The 16,252-nt window shown below is 45.9% G+C and overlaps 1 protein-coding gene across 2 annotated transcripts in view; it reads right to left on the bottom strand.

Annotated features, from left to right (window-relative positions):
• LOC144130119 (uncharacterized) overlaps positions 1-16,252 on the bottom strand; it is a 344,089-nt gene that overhangs the window by 32,430 nt on the left and 295,407 nt on the right. For both annotated transcript variants that reach the window (XM_077664133.1, XM_077664132.1), the window contains one exon: positions 10,296-10,527. In XM_077664133.1, coding sequence (XP_077520259.1) covers positions 10,296-10,527 — 232 coding nt within the window. The remainder of the gene's footprint in view (positions 1-10,295; positions 10,528-16,252) is intronic.

Genomic DNA, 16,252 nt, shown 5'->3' on the forward strand with positions numbered 1-16,252 from the left:
AAATGCAACACGCCGAAAGGTCGCCTACGCTCGCGCCATCTGTCGGACCAGCGCAGTGCATGGCGTAGGGGGCTTTCATTGGGTGCCATACGATGGAAATACGACTGCACTCCACGTAAAGTCCCTTGATAATTTGAAAGTAGCGACACTCTCCTCCGCGCCGCGCTTTCCTCCTCGAATAACATCGCGCGGCGGCAGCCAGCTATGCGCACGACACGCTTTTTCTCCTTTGCGCCCGCTAGCCGGCCGCGGCAGTGAGTGAAGCGCTTGTTTTTGGGCCAGGTCTGCGCTCCAGGAGTGCGAAAAATATTTGAGAAACTGCGAAGAGAGCATTGAACATGCAAAAAGTCACGTTCATGAAGAGATTTTTTTCGTCTTAAACTTTGTGAATGGGTAATACTCATGTAAACAAAGCTTTCAGGCGAGTTCTGTACTGCAGACACTTTTTAAGTCACATGATAAGGTGTTTTACTTTGTGCACCTGATCTAGTACTGCCTCTGACTTTGTCTGTGTTTGTTTTTTAGGACGTGAACTCTGTCACCGCGGTGAAACTTGGGAAAACGACCCAGGCCGCTGCTTTGAACTTCAGGACCAGAAAAGGTCGAAGCGGGACTTAAGTCTATTACGCTACTGTCAAGCTATCTGTCTAAGCATAGTATATATCCAGGGATCAACCTTGAGATTGGATCATTGGTTACTTATAGACTTATTCTCACCAATTACAGGGCAAAATTAATTCATATTTCATCATCATCATCATCATCACCCCTACTACACACACTGCAGGGCAAAGGCCTCTCCCATGTCTGTCCAATTAACCCTAGCCTTTGCCAGCTGCATCCACTCTTTGCCTGCAAACTTCTTAATCTCATCCGCCCACCTAACCTTCTGCCGCCCCCTTCTACACTTACTTTCTCTTGGAATCAACTCCGTTACACTTAAGGAATAGTGGTTATCTTGCCTTCGCATTACATGCCTTGCCCAAGCCCATTTCTTTCTCTTGATTTCGACTAGGATGTCATTAACCCGCGTTTGTTCCCTCACCCACTCTGCCCGCTTCCGGTCTCTTAACGTTACACCTGTCATTTTTCTTTGCATGGCTCACTGCGTTGTCCTTAATTTAAGTTGAAGTCCTTTCCTTAGCCTCCACGTTTCTGCGCCGTAGGTGAGTACCGGTAAGATAAAGCTGTTGTACACTTTTGAGCTATATGCAATCAACACCACCCTTTGCCTTATAGCATCGAGCCATATACCTTTCGAAAGCTTAGGTTCAGTGCAAATGAACTGTGCTAGATATCGACCCGAATTAATTAGTGCTGATTATTTAACTGCAGGCATATCCAAACTTTGCACTATACATTGAAAACTTAGGGCAAGTGTAAACACATTATGCTAACTAGCCAAACTAAAAGAAAACCTCACATCAACAGAGATAACTTGGCTTAACACAAACTGCTTCGAAATGTTTTTCTTTGCTTGTGCATATTCGTGTGCAGTATGTCTTATTTAGCGGCGCACCTGCTTACAGTAAATTAGTCATGAGTGCATCTTCCGCCCATAGGTTTGTCTCATCAGTGTGAATGTGGCTTTTGCTTTCTACTCTGTTCACTGAATAAAACATTTGACAGTTTCAATGCGATAAAGGAGCGCAGACAACTATTCATCGACCACAATTCATAGAACAATATTAGGCACTGGTGTCAGGGAAGCTTCAGACTATACTCGGTATACCTATGAGAGAATGCATTCTACATCTCTGGGAAAGATAAACGCCTCTCGATAATGTAATATTATACTTTACAACGGAATTTCATTTCACCATGTAGCAGACGATATAAAGCTCCTATTTATGAATAGGCATCACAAAAATGCATCATTAAAGAAAATAAAAGCATGGTCAGCAGGATGATTTATTTTCGCGCACGCACAAGAACGTTGATTGACAAGATACACGTAACAGACGGCAGAATCCCATAATATTCGGCATCTACGCTAGTGCGGAAATGTGCTATGCAGTATTGATGACAGTTGAGAAAAAGCATGCTCAAGGAAATACAACAGTTGTGTATGTCATAGCTCAAATCAACGTCACTTTGTGCATGTATACAGAAGTTTCATCCAACAGAAAGTTGACGGACAATGGGATCTTACGCTAAAAGCTTCTCTGTTAAAAATTGCAGATTTGTTGTTATAAAGACGACGCTGCAGGTGCAAGAACTAGCACGTTTTGAGCCCAGTCGCTATTTGGAGAGAAGATGCAATGCGCGGATGCTTTGGAGATTCATCCTGTTCTGGCCTCGCATGCAAAATAAGCTAAAAATGAAGCACCAAACAACCCTCGAACGATGCCTTCCAATTAACGGCGTGAACCGTTCGTTATGACGTCGTGGTTAATCCCCTAACGTGAATATATATGGTATCATGAATGCCGCATAACCATCTTCAGGCCGCTTGCTGCAGTTGTACGCGCAACAGCATGGTATAGCGCTTGCACGTTGTAATAAAAGCACTGCGCGTAATATTCGCTCGCCGAGGCTAGGAGAAAGGTGGGGCGACGGAAAAAGAAAAACACAAGCAAAACGTGGGACCGCCACGTTTCCAGGGGCAACGGCAGGGAGACCAATCGTAGCGCAGGAAATCGGGCGGAGAGCCTACCCTCAGGAAAGGGGTGAACAAGGAGCGAGGAGAAGGCGAGGATGTCGCTCGGCAGCGGCAAAGTCCAATGGTTGGCGGAACTTTCATTTTATCAAGAGGCTTTAACTCCAAGCACGGAAGAATTTTACCGGAAACCCATGCATGGTACTCGCTTAATTGCGACATCTGTAATTCACACGCTCATAATTACGCATGCATGCCTCAAAACCCATCTCCACGGTACGTTTCTAAGGAATCCGTGCGCTCACTAGACGCGCCTTTGTTCACTTTAAAACTTTTAGCCACGGTGGAGGAGTTTCAGCGTCCCCGTCTGAAACGCCAAAAGCCCTACTTCGACTCGCTGCCTAGACCCCGTTTTTTTATTCACTGAATGTGCGTGGATTTTGGTTTACGCAGCCCCCGAATATTTCCTACGCGCGGTGGGCACAACTACAACAACTACGACACCAACGGCTTTTCGACCGAAAGAGCTTGTGTATGCTTCCGGGTAATATACCTCACGTATAAACTACCATGGCGTTTGAGGACACAATAAGTGTGGGCAAAGTATTAAATAAATTTATCTGCAAAAAGGCGGGAAGTATCGTGTTGGGAGTGTCGCAAAAAACTCAAAGCGGGTAAAAATTTGCCCCACATAAAGATGCACTAAACCTATCCAAATCGCGCTGACAGGCCGGGAAAGATAATAACGTCACATCGGTTCGACGAAAAAAAACCCAAAGAAATGTTGCAATACTCTGGAAGGAAAGAATAAAAACCTGGCGGAGTGAATAATCTGCAAAACGTAATAAATTATTTTAAAAAATATGTCTTTTTTAATTATTTTCTAGAAAGAACTTACAGGTGGTAGCCTTGCCAAAAGTTCACAGATGATGTGGGACAAATGTCTGAGCATAGCTCTGCACAGCCGTTACATGATCCTTCCAATAGCTTTCACTGTCCCTGTACGCGCTTAATGGTACGCCAAGCTACTTCGGCGGTAACATAAGCATGTCACATCAGCATATGCAGCAGGTGTAGGTCTTTACAATCGAAACCGCCGACCGCTACTCTTGGAACGGTTTATCTGGGCATCCGAAACTGCGGAACTGCTCAGTTAAGTGAACAGCTTCATCAGTGCTAGGCTTGTCTGTGCACAAAAATGGTAGCTCATTTGCATAAGCTAATACTTTGAGCTCACTACCGAGGATACGGAAATCTCGAATGGGACCACATTGCAGAATGCTTATCATGGCGATAATTGACACCCCTGCTTGACAGACGAAAATACGGACATGGGTTTTGAAAGAACACCATTCACAATGAAGCTGGTAGTGCAATTATAATACTAAAGACGAACTCCTTCCTAGAGAACTGAATCAACATTAACGTGTTCTAAAAGTGCGACCACCAAATTGTGGCGAACAAGAAGAAAGCAAATCGCAAGGTCAATTTGAAGCACTACCAGTTGCCAGTTGCTGCGAAACTGTAGAACTGTTCGGGCGATGTGTAGTTTACTTTGAACGCAACGGACCCTCAAACCATATGTCTGACGACGTCTAATGAGAGTCGATATTACAAACTCTAGCCTATTCACCAGGACTTTTGCAAAAATATTATAGTCCGCATTATATGGCGCAATGGGCGTATAGCCCTCCACATACTGCAATTTTTGTTGACCAGTGCTATTTCGTATCAATACAATGTGACATTTTGTAAACCTCAGATGTTCAGATAAGTGGTGAAAATCTTAATTGGAATGGGACTCAGGAAGGCATTAACGGCGTTGTAATGTTCTCCGGCAAGACCATGGCCCATAAGTCTTTGAAAGTGGCAACTTAACAATAGTATCTTCTTCTTCTGCTAATGTTAAGGGGCCACTTATTGTAGAGCACTCATCCCCTGGTAGAGGATTTACCATAGAGACAAAGCGCGCCACAGCCTCAGGATGGGCTGCCTGGCAGGAAGCGGAAAACAGAAACGCGTAGTATTTCTCGGAATCCAATGTTATGAAATCCATGCTAGTCGCTGATTCACTACCACAGTAAACTCCTGATATTCTCTTGGCCGTCGTATGAAGGCGCTCATCAAACAATGCCTGACGAGTCGGTTCGTAAAAGTGCAAGGGGCAATTGGTGCGAGAGCGAATGCGGGCAACCCTGTAGCGTTCCGCGTCAAACTGTTGAAGCTGGCACTTCACACCAGCGATTTCCTTCGAGTCTAGACCAGGAGCTTGACAATCAAGATCACAAATGTTATGAAATGTTCTCCGTAACGGCTTCTCTTAAAGTGTTAACATTTGGACTAACCAAACCAATTTCAATCGCTTTGCTTCGAACTTCCTGTTTAACATCTCACAAGCTGCAAGTAAGCGCATTCACCTTGACAAACAGGACTGGGAAGCTATATTTACACGTTCTCGAAAATCGTCAACGAGAATAAGCGTAGCGTTAAGCTTCCAAAGGAACAACGAGGTTGGAACTTAAAAATTCTGCATTCACCAACAGACATAATAACCATGTCGGGATCAGAGAAAGACAGTGGGTTTACGTAACACGAGGTGCATCGGGTAAGGGGAGCCGAATACACGTAGATCCAGCCCCGACGGACGTGCAAATTTCCTTGGATACGAATATACGGGCAGAACGCCGGCCCAGATAGATCAGTATTTGGCAAAGATGAGATGCCAGTGATGCTAGACAACACTGCAACACAATTGCTACGTCTGCTCTATCGAAAGCGATCATTAGTTGTAGGCACGCTGTTGAAAGGGCTCCGAGACATCTTCTGAGGAGGGCACATCAACTCACTCAGCCACTGCATTGTGTTGTCATGAGCAGTTGAGCCAGATAATACACTTACTTCTACACGCACCACAGAACATACAGTCACGCGGGAAAGTTGGCGAGCCCTTTGCGGCGACTTTTTCATGCTCAGAGCGTCCTCCGTCGCCCACAACTGCGTACATCAGTTGCGAGATGGCTATTGGTTAGATTCTTTCAGACGTCCGGCAGTGGCCGCGGCCAGTAAGCCGCGTAGCTCCGGCGGGTCAGGAAGCTCCGCCCCCGGAATCTGGGCTGGCGGAGGAGCGCCTTTCTTCCAGCGTGCAAAAAGCGACGAGACTAGAGGGAAAGCCGCGAAGACACTGAAATTTAAATTTTAACTACAGATAACTCAGCTTACAAAACGTTGAATAAAAAGATTCTTGCTGGAAAATTTTCCTTAACCGACGTGCATTAATATCCCAGACCTACCGAATTATCATTGCCGTATCTTTCAGAGCCCCTTTAAAGCACCCCATCAAAACAACGTGACGCTCAAACTCAAGAGCATCTAGGCTTTCAAAAAAATACTCTCTTTGACTGATCACAGAAAGCGTAGACGTTAATGACCCGCCACTCCGCCATACATCCGTAAGTCGCAACATATGAACTGCTCCTTCGTATCGACTAGGTACACAATGTCAGAGTGATGTGTGCTGTAACACAGGAGACAACCCGCCGTAATACCCATAAAGTGAGACACACAAACGTTTAATCTGCTAAAAAAGGCGGGAGGTTCTCTCCGTAACGTCATCGCTGTCGGTTTTTGGTTCCTGTACAGGGACAAATTCGAGCTGACTGCACGAAAATAAGGGGGCGCAGTTGTGCCTGCTTTTGCTGATTATGGAGTCCGCATGCAGACATGCAGAGCAGCTAAGTTCACACGCCGGGCTGCCGCCATGATGTACTAGTGACGCAGAAATTACGCATCCTTGAGGTCAGGCAACGAGTGAGAGGGCGAGGCTTCTCTTAAGGCTTCTCTTCCCTTCCTTCGTGATCTTGAGCGACGCGATGTCTTGTTCTTGGAGGCTTTGCGGTGGGGCTTATGTCCGGCAGGAAGAACGTCCTGCACACCGCTTCAAAGCGAAATTTTCCCAGCACGGATCTGAATTCAAGCAACCACCAGGCTTTTGAACACAGCGCTGGTTACAGGCTCTTCGATAGTGCACCCACTCACGCCACCTGGTTCCACAGAAAAGCAGAGGCTAGAAGACGTCGCAGCAGGCCCATCTCCACTACTCGGAACTTTACGGACTTCTCAGCGCTGATGCACGTGATAGACGTTTCCTCTGCTGGTGAATAAGCTGACAACTCGGCGTCAGAAGGCAGCAGCCCTCTGGAGTAGGCCCAGATGCAACAAGCGCGTCCCCAGCAAGCGCGGCACTAGAAACCGTGTCTTCTTATTTCGAAGAAGCATCATTAAATGTTCCGAGAGATGCTGCTTCTGAAAGGCTGTCGGTCACATCCAGTATCTCAGTCGCACCCATGAGATGCCTCCTCGCAGCTTGTCCGCATATTAAAAGACGCATTCTTCAGCTGAATGGTGAAAACGCTGGCAGTCATCACAGCGTGGAGAACGGCACGGACGACGGATACGACCTGGGGCCGTATTGCGAGTTTGTGTCAAAATAAAAAAGCGGTATAATCTGCCGCAGCGGCAACACCTGGTTGGTTGAAACGCCGGGAGCGGATGTGGTGGTTCGGATGCAGCGAAAAGGGTCGGAAGAAACCGGATGGTGACGTCAAACACATAGCGTAGACACCATATGCTCAAGGACAGCCAAAATGGCGACGCGCTCTGAAGCAGAGCCCCTCGCTTCGGAATGAACTGGTCGTTTTTACTGCGTTTTCCGGCACATGAAATGGCGATAAACTGGGGGCGGGGCTTTTGCTTCGTATTATCTTGCCTATAACAAATTGGATGGACGTTAAATTTGGCGTGTTATTTTGATTTAGTTGAATGATTTGGTAGCTCCTATGCCTAACGAGCACCGGTTTGTTGTAAAAATCGTTCTCATCATTCAAGACGGATGGCGCCACTATGACCGGAGTTATCTCGTCTGCGTACTTTGAATGACGTAACATCGTTATGCGTCACCGCAAAACGTTTGCGTTCACGGCGCGCAAACGCGCATTTTCTGTTCTAGAACTTTCTGTTGACTGTTGATGCGTCCTGCATCATTTTTGTACGTAATGCCTGGCAGCGCGAAACCACTCATGTGCACGGATGGTCAGTCGCCAGCGAAGCGACACACTACTGCAGCGACGCATTTGACATGCCAGAGGTGGTTTTTCGACGTCCCTTACGGTTCTCGATAGCCGCGGTGGTGTGGCTCCGACTTGATCTCGCAAGTTAGCTTGAAAGTTAATTTTCAGGCGTCAGTGTTGGCATGTGTGCGATTCGAACCATGACCATCCTATGAAAACTTCGTCTGCGAAGTCTCCCAACGCATATATGAAGAGAAAGCAGCAACGGAATTTTTTTTACCTCATTCTTTTTTTTTATTTGCTGCCGAAAAATTAAAAATTTAACAGTGCCATCTCACGGTTCTTGCAGAGCCAACATATATGGAATTAAAAACGAAAATTACCATCTGCACAACCGCCTCACCACAGCACCTACGTACGTTCAGCGATGTTGCAGACGGCAATTACCCACGACGTCTTGGATCAACACGGCACGGAGCGCGCATTGTGCAGCGAGTGAGTGCATACCACAAATTTCCCTCTCCGTTCCCCTTCATCCTCAAGATAGATTTAAAACATGTGCTGTGCGAAGAAGCTAGCTGCATTTTACTTAGAATCGGCGATCGACGGCTGTAGGGCTGTCGTTGGTTGTAGCGGCCGCCGTCTGTCACGGTAGAGCCATGCGTAATTGCGTACAATATTTTCTTCTTTAAGTGCATTTCCGGCCTTTACGGTGCAGAGAAGAGTATCTAAACTATTGTTTTATTTGTTGAAGTTCGTTGAGTAAACAAAGCAGCTTTGATATTACCCCTTTATGCTGGAATCCGATGCGCAACTAAACTTGTGGCTGAATTTTTCTTATTCGCACTGGTCGCGTTCCATTCGCGTTCTCGGCAAAGAGCAATTGCGCCGCTGGACGTTACGCTGCGGCAACCGCAACGCAATGACATCCTGCCACCGCTCACAGTCGCAGCCGAAGCGACATCCGTTTCCTGCGTTTCGACCAATCAGGTGTGCCCGCTGCGGCAGATTACGAAGCTTTTTATTATGACACAAACTCGGAATACAGCCCCTACTTTGTGACATCGTAGACACAAGGGCGACCAATTACGAAACACTATATTCCACAGACAGTGACGAGATGGGGAACATCCCTGTCTGTGACGCCATCAGGCAGCGTCAACACGATATTCTGTTTGTATGTCCGCATTGGCTCCATTTCAGTGACTCTCCGGTTTTCAACCGTGATTAATGTTACTATGCCGCAAGATCTTAAGGAGTCCCAAATGTACATGTCCTGTAGGTGCTCTGGAAGCCTGAGAAGTTTAATCTTGATTTCCTTCGGCTCTGGGTCGATTACTATCCACTGCCGGTTTTTAAATTGTAGTGCTCTGGTGCTAATGAGTTTTTCCTTTGCTAAAGCTTACTTGCAGGAAAACATCCATACACGAGACATTTGAAGCGGTTCCAATGCAGGTCCTTTGCCCTGCAGTCGGCGTAGTAAGGCTGGTGATGATGATGCTGATGATGATGGAACTAATATCACTGATGTCGATGACAGAACGCAGAGCGCCTCGAAAGTCCTGAGCACGGTAGGGACGCCCAGCAAGATCCGCGTGCAGAAACAAAGAATTGAAGACTAGCATGCCCGTAGGAACACATAGGAGGATGTAAAATACGTACTACTGCCGGCTGTCGCCGTACCAGTCCATTAAACCAAAGCCGATTGAACTTTGACGGAAAACATCGAAACACGGTCGTCACGGTGCCAGGTCACACCTCGTGTTAAACTGCAACACACCCTTGCGCTCTGGATTGCACATAGTCGACGTGATCTTCAATTAGTACTGCTGTCGCAATATTATAGAAATTGCACAGCGTTGGCTTCATCAACTAATGCCAATATCCAGCTAAAATATCATCGCGAGACGTGCCTACGACCCAGCAAGACAAAACAATGAGGCTACAGAGCTTGAGACACCGTCAGAGCTGCGTTCAAATTTCGCGAGAGGGAGATTGATAATCGTGGTTACATTTTTTTACTTCATGGAGAGGTTCTGGGAAGAGCATTTTTAGGAGGTTTTCTTTAGCCTGGCTGAAACACTAATGTTAAAACTCAGATCTTGTGAGACGGTCTATGTGTCTTTCCTTGTTGTCCTCGTCTTTTGCTCTATTTCCGCTTAAGTATGTATCACCAACTCGCCCGTCTTGCAATCGTGTTGGACTACATTGTCTAGTCGGTCTAATTACTACGGCAGGGAAATTCTGAGAAATGATCAGGTAATTAAAGATCTTACACAAACTTTTATTTCTCTCGGCTAAATACTAGCCACTCAAGTATTCCTGTTCAAACACCGAGGTTTTGTGATATAGCCTGAGTGCAAGTTTAAGCCGATAATTTTCCTTTCGCAGCACTCCTCCTCCTAGTCTGGCGGGATTTGCTGTGGTGATTTCGACGTAGAGTCCCCGCTCTATGCACCCACACCGCATCAAATTTGTGAAAACTTTGCAAGGGCAGTGCGCCTTTTTTCTCAGAAAATCCTCACCGGGTGTTTTTTTCAGCGATTTATGAAGATGTACTTGCTGAAGGCACTTTTTATTCGTTGGAACCCGTTCTATCGTGCTAATAGAGAGGACATGCATATACTTACGAGAAACATATGTTTGATCCCGAAGTTGCTGCTGAATTTGGGCACGCGATCTAGTGTACTGGCTTGGCCGAGCGAGTCAACAGCACCCACAAGTACTATTTTGTCGTAGTCCGTGATGTAAAGGAAGCTTTCAATCGCTCTTCTTATTATGATCTTGATGTCAGATGGCGAAGTCGGAGGTTTGTCCAGGTCAGCCACAGCGTCAGTGCCTCCATCTTTTATCACAGAAATCCTGAAAATATGGCCGCCAGTGTTAGTAGCGGTAGTTCAAGCGAGGGATGAATGTCAGAAAGCGTCATATTCCTTCGCAGTTACCACTCCTTAGCCACATATCCACCACGTTGATAGCGAATATGTGTAGCGGCTTAGAATAACGTCATGTGTCCTGAAAAACTGAAGTATTAGTGTCAAAGAGCGTCGTTTTGCAATTCTTCAGCCATATAACCAGCTCGCAAAAAAACGATTTTACTAAGAACGACATTGAAGTTTCTGGTTTTAAGTTGATATTTAAAAAAAACACACTAAACGATATAAAAACATATTCCCCTACCAAAAGCAGTCCCGTAGTATTTCTACTGTAGGGAAACCTTTTCTAACAAAAAGAACAAGCATATGTTAGCGACAGCAATAAGAAGCAAGACAGCACAAAGTGAAAAAATGAAATATATGCCAAACAATAAAGCATAATAAAAGAACGCCACAGGTGCAAAAACCGGCAATATGCCAGCATCCTAAAGATTGAAAGTACGCATATTAGGCTGGCGCTTAAAAGAAGACATAGGCGATGTTACTTAGATATCAGGAAGTAAAGAATTCCAGTGTTTCATGAAAGAAAATCCAACTGTTTGAAAGCCAAGGCTAATACTAGCTTTGGGCAGCAAAATGTTTTCATGAAGCGAAAAGCTGGTGCATTAGCGTTAGTAATATATTTTATGAGTATAAATTTCAGCAGGCTGCCTTGATTCAACGTGATAATAAAATACCTACTGTTGATATCAACTATGTCTTGAATTTGAAAGATACTAAGATAACGGTATAACCTTAATCGAAAAGAGTGCCGATTAGTGTCCTTCATTTATCCTACGGACTGATTCTCAATCTGTTGACGGAATGAATAATGACAATTATACGTCAAACCCCACGACGGTATTATCATCATCAGCAGCCTAATTACGTCCATTGCAGGGCGTATTGAGTCTGACGATAACTATCGATAAATTAATAAAGGCAGGCGTAACGAATATGAATAAATGTCTAGCATAGTGTAATGCTATACACAATGTGCGCAAGTAATAAAATGACGAGGTATAAGCAAAATTTCAATACTATACTATATATTTCTTTGTTATTCCGGAATATGCATGGTAAATTTCAAACATCTGTCGAGTAGAACAGCCAGGAATGAGCAGTGGTGAGAAGAATGTAAAGCAGCTTAGGATACGACTTCCTGCTTTGATAGACGAACGGGTATATGTTAGAAAGCGTCGCTCTAATTCGCAAGTACCGATCCTTAACCATGTATCCAGCCCATTAGTAGCGACTTTATGGAGCAGCTTGGAAAACACCCGTTTCGGATACACTAATGCATCGACGAGAGAAGGAGACGCTCTGATTCGCTATAACCGTTCTATAGCCATATATCCGCCTTGCTAAAACTTTGTGCACCAGCCTAGAATAACATTTACTTCTCTGATAGAGTAATTTATGAATGACTGGAGGCAGCATTCTTCTTAAGCCAACTCGCTAAAAGTGACTTTGTCAAACAGCTAGGACAACATTTCTGGCTCAGACAAACAGATAAATGCCAGAGTTGAATTGAGTTGTAGTAAGCTACAGTTGGGATTAGCCTTGCTTAGTCTGCCGGCAATTGCTCCACCGTAGCGTCACTTATATGTTAATAACGACCTAACACCTGTCGGATCTGTCCCGCTATGCGTACAATCACTTATAATAGTGCATATGCCACTATCGCAGTCATCATCTATGCAGGCATTCACTCACAGCAGAACAAATTCCACTCCAGAAGTCACCATCTATGCACATATTCAGTCACAGTAGAATATAGTCGATTGCAGTGCCACCATCCATGCACACATTAAATCATAGAATGTCACATATAATAGCGAGTCTAAAATGAAATTATCAACGTAAGAGGTTTGAAGAAGACGACGAGGTTTGAAGAAGATGGCGATAAGGATGACGTGGATGAACCGAAGACTAAAGAAGATGAAGAAGAAGCATTCAGTGAGGTGCAAAACAGACGATTGGTGGAGAGGAGAAGAGAACGACGACAAGGCTTACGTGGACTAACACCAAGGATATAAAAGGGCGAGGGATAGCGAGGCACGGGGGGAAGAACAGAGAAGCGGAGGTTCCGGCGGGTCAGGGACGCTTCGGCTGGAAGAGAGTGACGCCGGCGACTCCTCCGGTGAGCTGGCGTTCTACGGCTTCGCATCGTGGACTTCCTGCCGTTCCGGGAAATAAACTGAGGCCGCTATCACCTCCTACGGCCAGGGGTGTCTCCAGCGCTGTTGCCACCCATCTGGGTGGTGCCCCCAACGCCAACAGCACCGGCATCACTTCCACGGGCGCTTGGACCGGGAGCTTGTACGACGCAGCCAGCGACGCCGCCAGCGACGCCAGCCGCAGCACCTCGAACGCCATCTCGACGCCACTACTGGACCCATACAACGCCGCAGCCTCACCGAAACAACCGTGAGCACGAACGCCGACCACTAACAGTAGAACGCTAGTAGCAGTGTTTTCGCGTCGTGTGTATTTATAGTCTTTGTGTTTTGTGTTAGTTTTGTGTGCTAGTGTGTGTGTCACGTAGGGTGTATTAAATGTGCGTCTGTGTGGGTACACCTGTCGCCTAGTTCATTCTTTCGGTCCGAGTGTTCTCCGGCGAGATCCGTGACAAAGCACAACATGGTCCACTCCAGAAGACACCATCTACGCACACATTCAATCACAGTAGACCATAGTTCGTTTTTGCTGTCACCATTTAGAGGCTAGATCAGTGTCCTGCGCAAATGTAAAAAAAAAACTCGCAACCTCCCTTCTGCCTGTCTGATTTCCACTCGGGTAGATAATGTCCTGAACTGTACTGTGAAGGGCTCCTGTCTTCTTGAAGGAAGCGAATATTACATACTTTTCCGCGTTTTACTCTGGGCAGCACATAATGTTCTATATCCCCGCACACACCACATAAATAACATAGCCTGTGTTTGCATCCAGGCAGGAGTACGAGCCGAGCCAGTGCGAATTCGATGCACTAGATGGCCTGGGATCTTCTCAGTCTCTTGGTGACACATGGCTTGTGGGCGCACTCCATAGGGTATTAAAATGATCGAGCGCCGTTTCTCTGAACAGGATTTTTTCATCTTGAGGTACTATTATTGATGAATTCTTGACAGAGCTTTATGGGCAAGACTGTCACCTCATTGCCTCTGACTTCTATGTGAGAGGGCGCCCATTGGAAGTGTATCCTCTGCTGTGCAGATTCTGCACCAAGCGTAGAGAGCTTATTGACAAGGCGTCAGTGGGGAATCCATGCTCTAACCTCTGAAGGGCAGATTTTGAATCAGTTAGGATGACAACAGGTTGAGCCGGACAAGACCCTAACTTCCGTAAAGCCACCTCAGTAGCAACACTTTCAGCCGTTGTGGAGGATACGACAGCAGTACAGCGTACGGACCACTTACAGTCCAAAGAAGGAATGTAAAAAGCCGCGGCGCTAGCTTGTTTGACCTTGTCTACAGATCCATCCGTGAAAATTTGAAGATTGCAGACATAATCTATTTCCAAATGGTTAAGTACGAGCCAACGCAATGCTGAAAAGGAGAGCTGAGCTTTGCGCTAACAAGGGGAATTGTGAGCTTACGGACGAGGGTCGGAAAATACCAGAAGGGTTTCGACCATTTCCTTTATCTTCGATGTTTAAGGCCTAAAGAACTTAAAGTATTAATTGCCAAGTACGCCTTCGACTAATATGTCTTTCAGATCCGCTGGAAAAGATATTGCCCAGCTACCGTCTCTGTTAGGCGCCCAAGAGGCATTACTAGTCTCTGACAAGTGACAAGGCTAAGCGGTTTCGATAGCGACTCGTGAAGAACTGCCTTGTTCGCAGCCGCCTGAGGAACTCCAATGGCCCTTTTTAGGCCTTTTCTATAGAAAACTTCAAGACGTTCAAGCTGTGATGCCGAGTGGAAATTAAAGGTAATGGGTACATTATGCGACTGACCACCAGCGCTTCATAATGTCTGGCCAATGAAGGAGGATGGATTCCCCATTTCTCACTTGCAATCGTACAGATCATATTGAGACGCGAAGATCGAATTGAGACAATCGCGTCGGAAGCTTTTCGCCACTGTAGAAGGGAGTCAATAACGACGCCCAGAAAACGCGTATGATTAACTTGGCCGAGGCAATAGTGACCAAGGTCTATCTTCAACCGCGCTTGTCGTCTTCCTACACCTGGTAACAGAACAAAGCCGGATTTTTCCACTGATGGAGACAATCCCACACCTTGAAGGTAAGCTTGTACCGAAAGTAGAGCCTGTCGAGCTATCAGGATTAATCGCTTGTTTTGGCAGCCAGTAATCCAAATACAGATGTCGTCAGCATATATTTACATACGCACTTGCCTGCAATTTTTTTGCAACGAGCGGGGAAGGCCAGCCATTACGACGTTATAGAGCGTGTGGGAAAGAACAGTTCATTGAGGCACACCTCTTGATAGAACCGTTGCGGTGCTTAAGATACTCTCTAACAGTACACGAAGCACATGATCACTGATAAACGTGTAAATGAATCTTAACAAATGGCCCTGTATGCCCATTCCTTGCAAACTGTTCAGAACTGAGCTCTGAGGCACGTTTTCAAATGCTTTTGCAACGTCAAGAAAAATGGCTAAGGTGGAAAGGCCGAAAGCTTTCAGGTGTTCAATGTGACTCACCAAATCTAAGACGCTACCTTTGGGCGCTAAGACCTCAGCGGAATAATGTCATACATGTTGGCAGTGCCTTGCTGTCCTCAAGCCACCACCATAAGAGTTCATTTACCAGCTTCTTCATCAACTTAGCCATACACAGGAGGTAAATGACACAGGGCGATACGAGGCAAGGTCCGTCATCTCTCTGCCGGGCTTCAGTACTGAAACTATATATGCCACCTTCCGTGACGGAGGAACATCGCTAGTTTCCCAAAATTGATTGGTGAAGTATAGGAGCTCTTTCCCGAGTTTCTGGGGTAGATTATGCAGCATTTGGTTGGTGATACCATCGCGACCTGGTACACACCGGCGCCGCCGGCCACTAAGCGAAGTATGATGCTTCCTAAACGTGAACGGGACATCCATGATAGACCTGGAGGAAGCAGATGGTATATATATATTTATTCCTGAATCAGCACGTACAACTGCTTCTGCAAATTTCTCTGCCAAGCACGCAATATGTTTTTCCGTGCGTATTGCAAGAGGTTCAAAAGACATCCAAGGGCGAGATTTTCCAGCAAGGCTGCCAATAACTTCCCATATCCTCGTCATCGGTGATAACACAATCTAATTAGCGCAGAATGAGGACTATTGCGACCTGTAGAGCTTGTTCGTGTGCCGTCTAATTGCAGAATTCATCCTATTGAAGGACGTCTTCAATTCCCTGCCGTCCTTCTTCCGCATTAGTTGTCGCTCTGTCCTTCTTGTCGCTGCGCAACGGCTCCTGAGTTTTAAATCCGAAGCCGGAAAATGATCAGTTGACTTGATCGCCGTAGTTGCTGCCATCTTACTACTAATCATTTTGTCAGTAACATCAGCAGAGATACGTCAGAATGTAGACTTCTCTTTCTCAATTATTTTTCTTTATTCATTTCTGTAGTGCGTAAATTGCTTGTTTTGGAATAAGCTTATGGTAACTTCTCATCCTCTGATAGACTAGTGGATTAATGTCCGAAGACATCGT

The sequence above is a fragment of the Amblyomma americanum genome, chromosome 4 (assembly GCF_052857255.1).
Source record: "Amblyomma americanum isolate KBUSLIRL-KWMA chromosome 4, ASM5285725v1, whole genome shotgun sequence".
Lineage (NCBI taxonomy): Eukaryota > Metazoa > Arthropoda > Arachnida > Ixodida > Ixodidae > Amblyomma > Amblyomma americanum.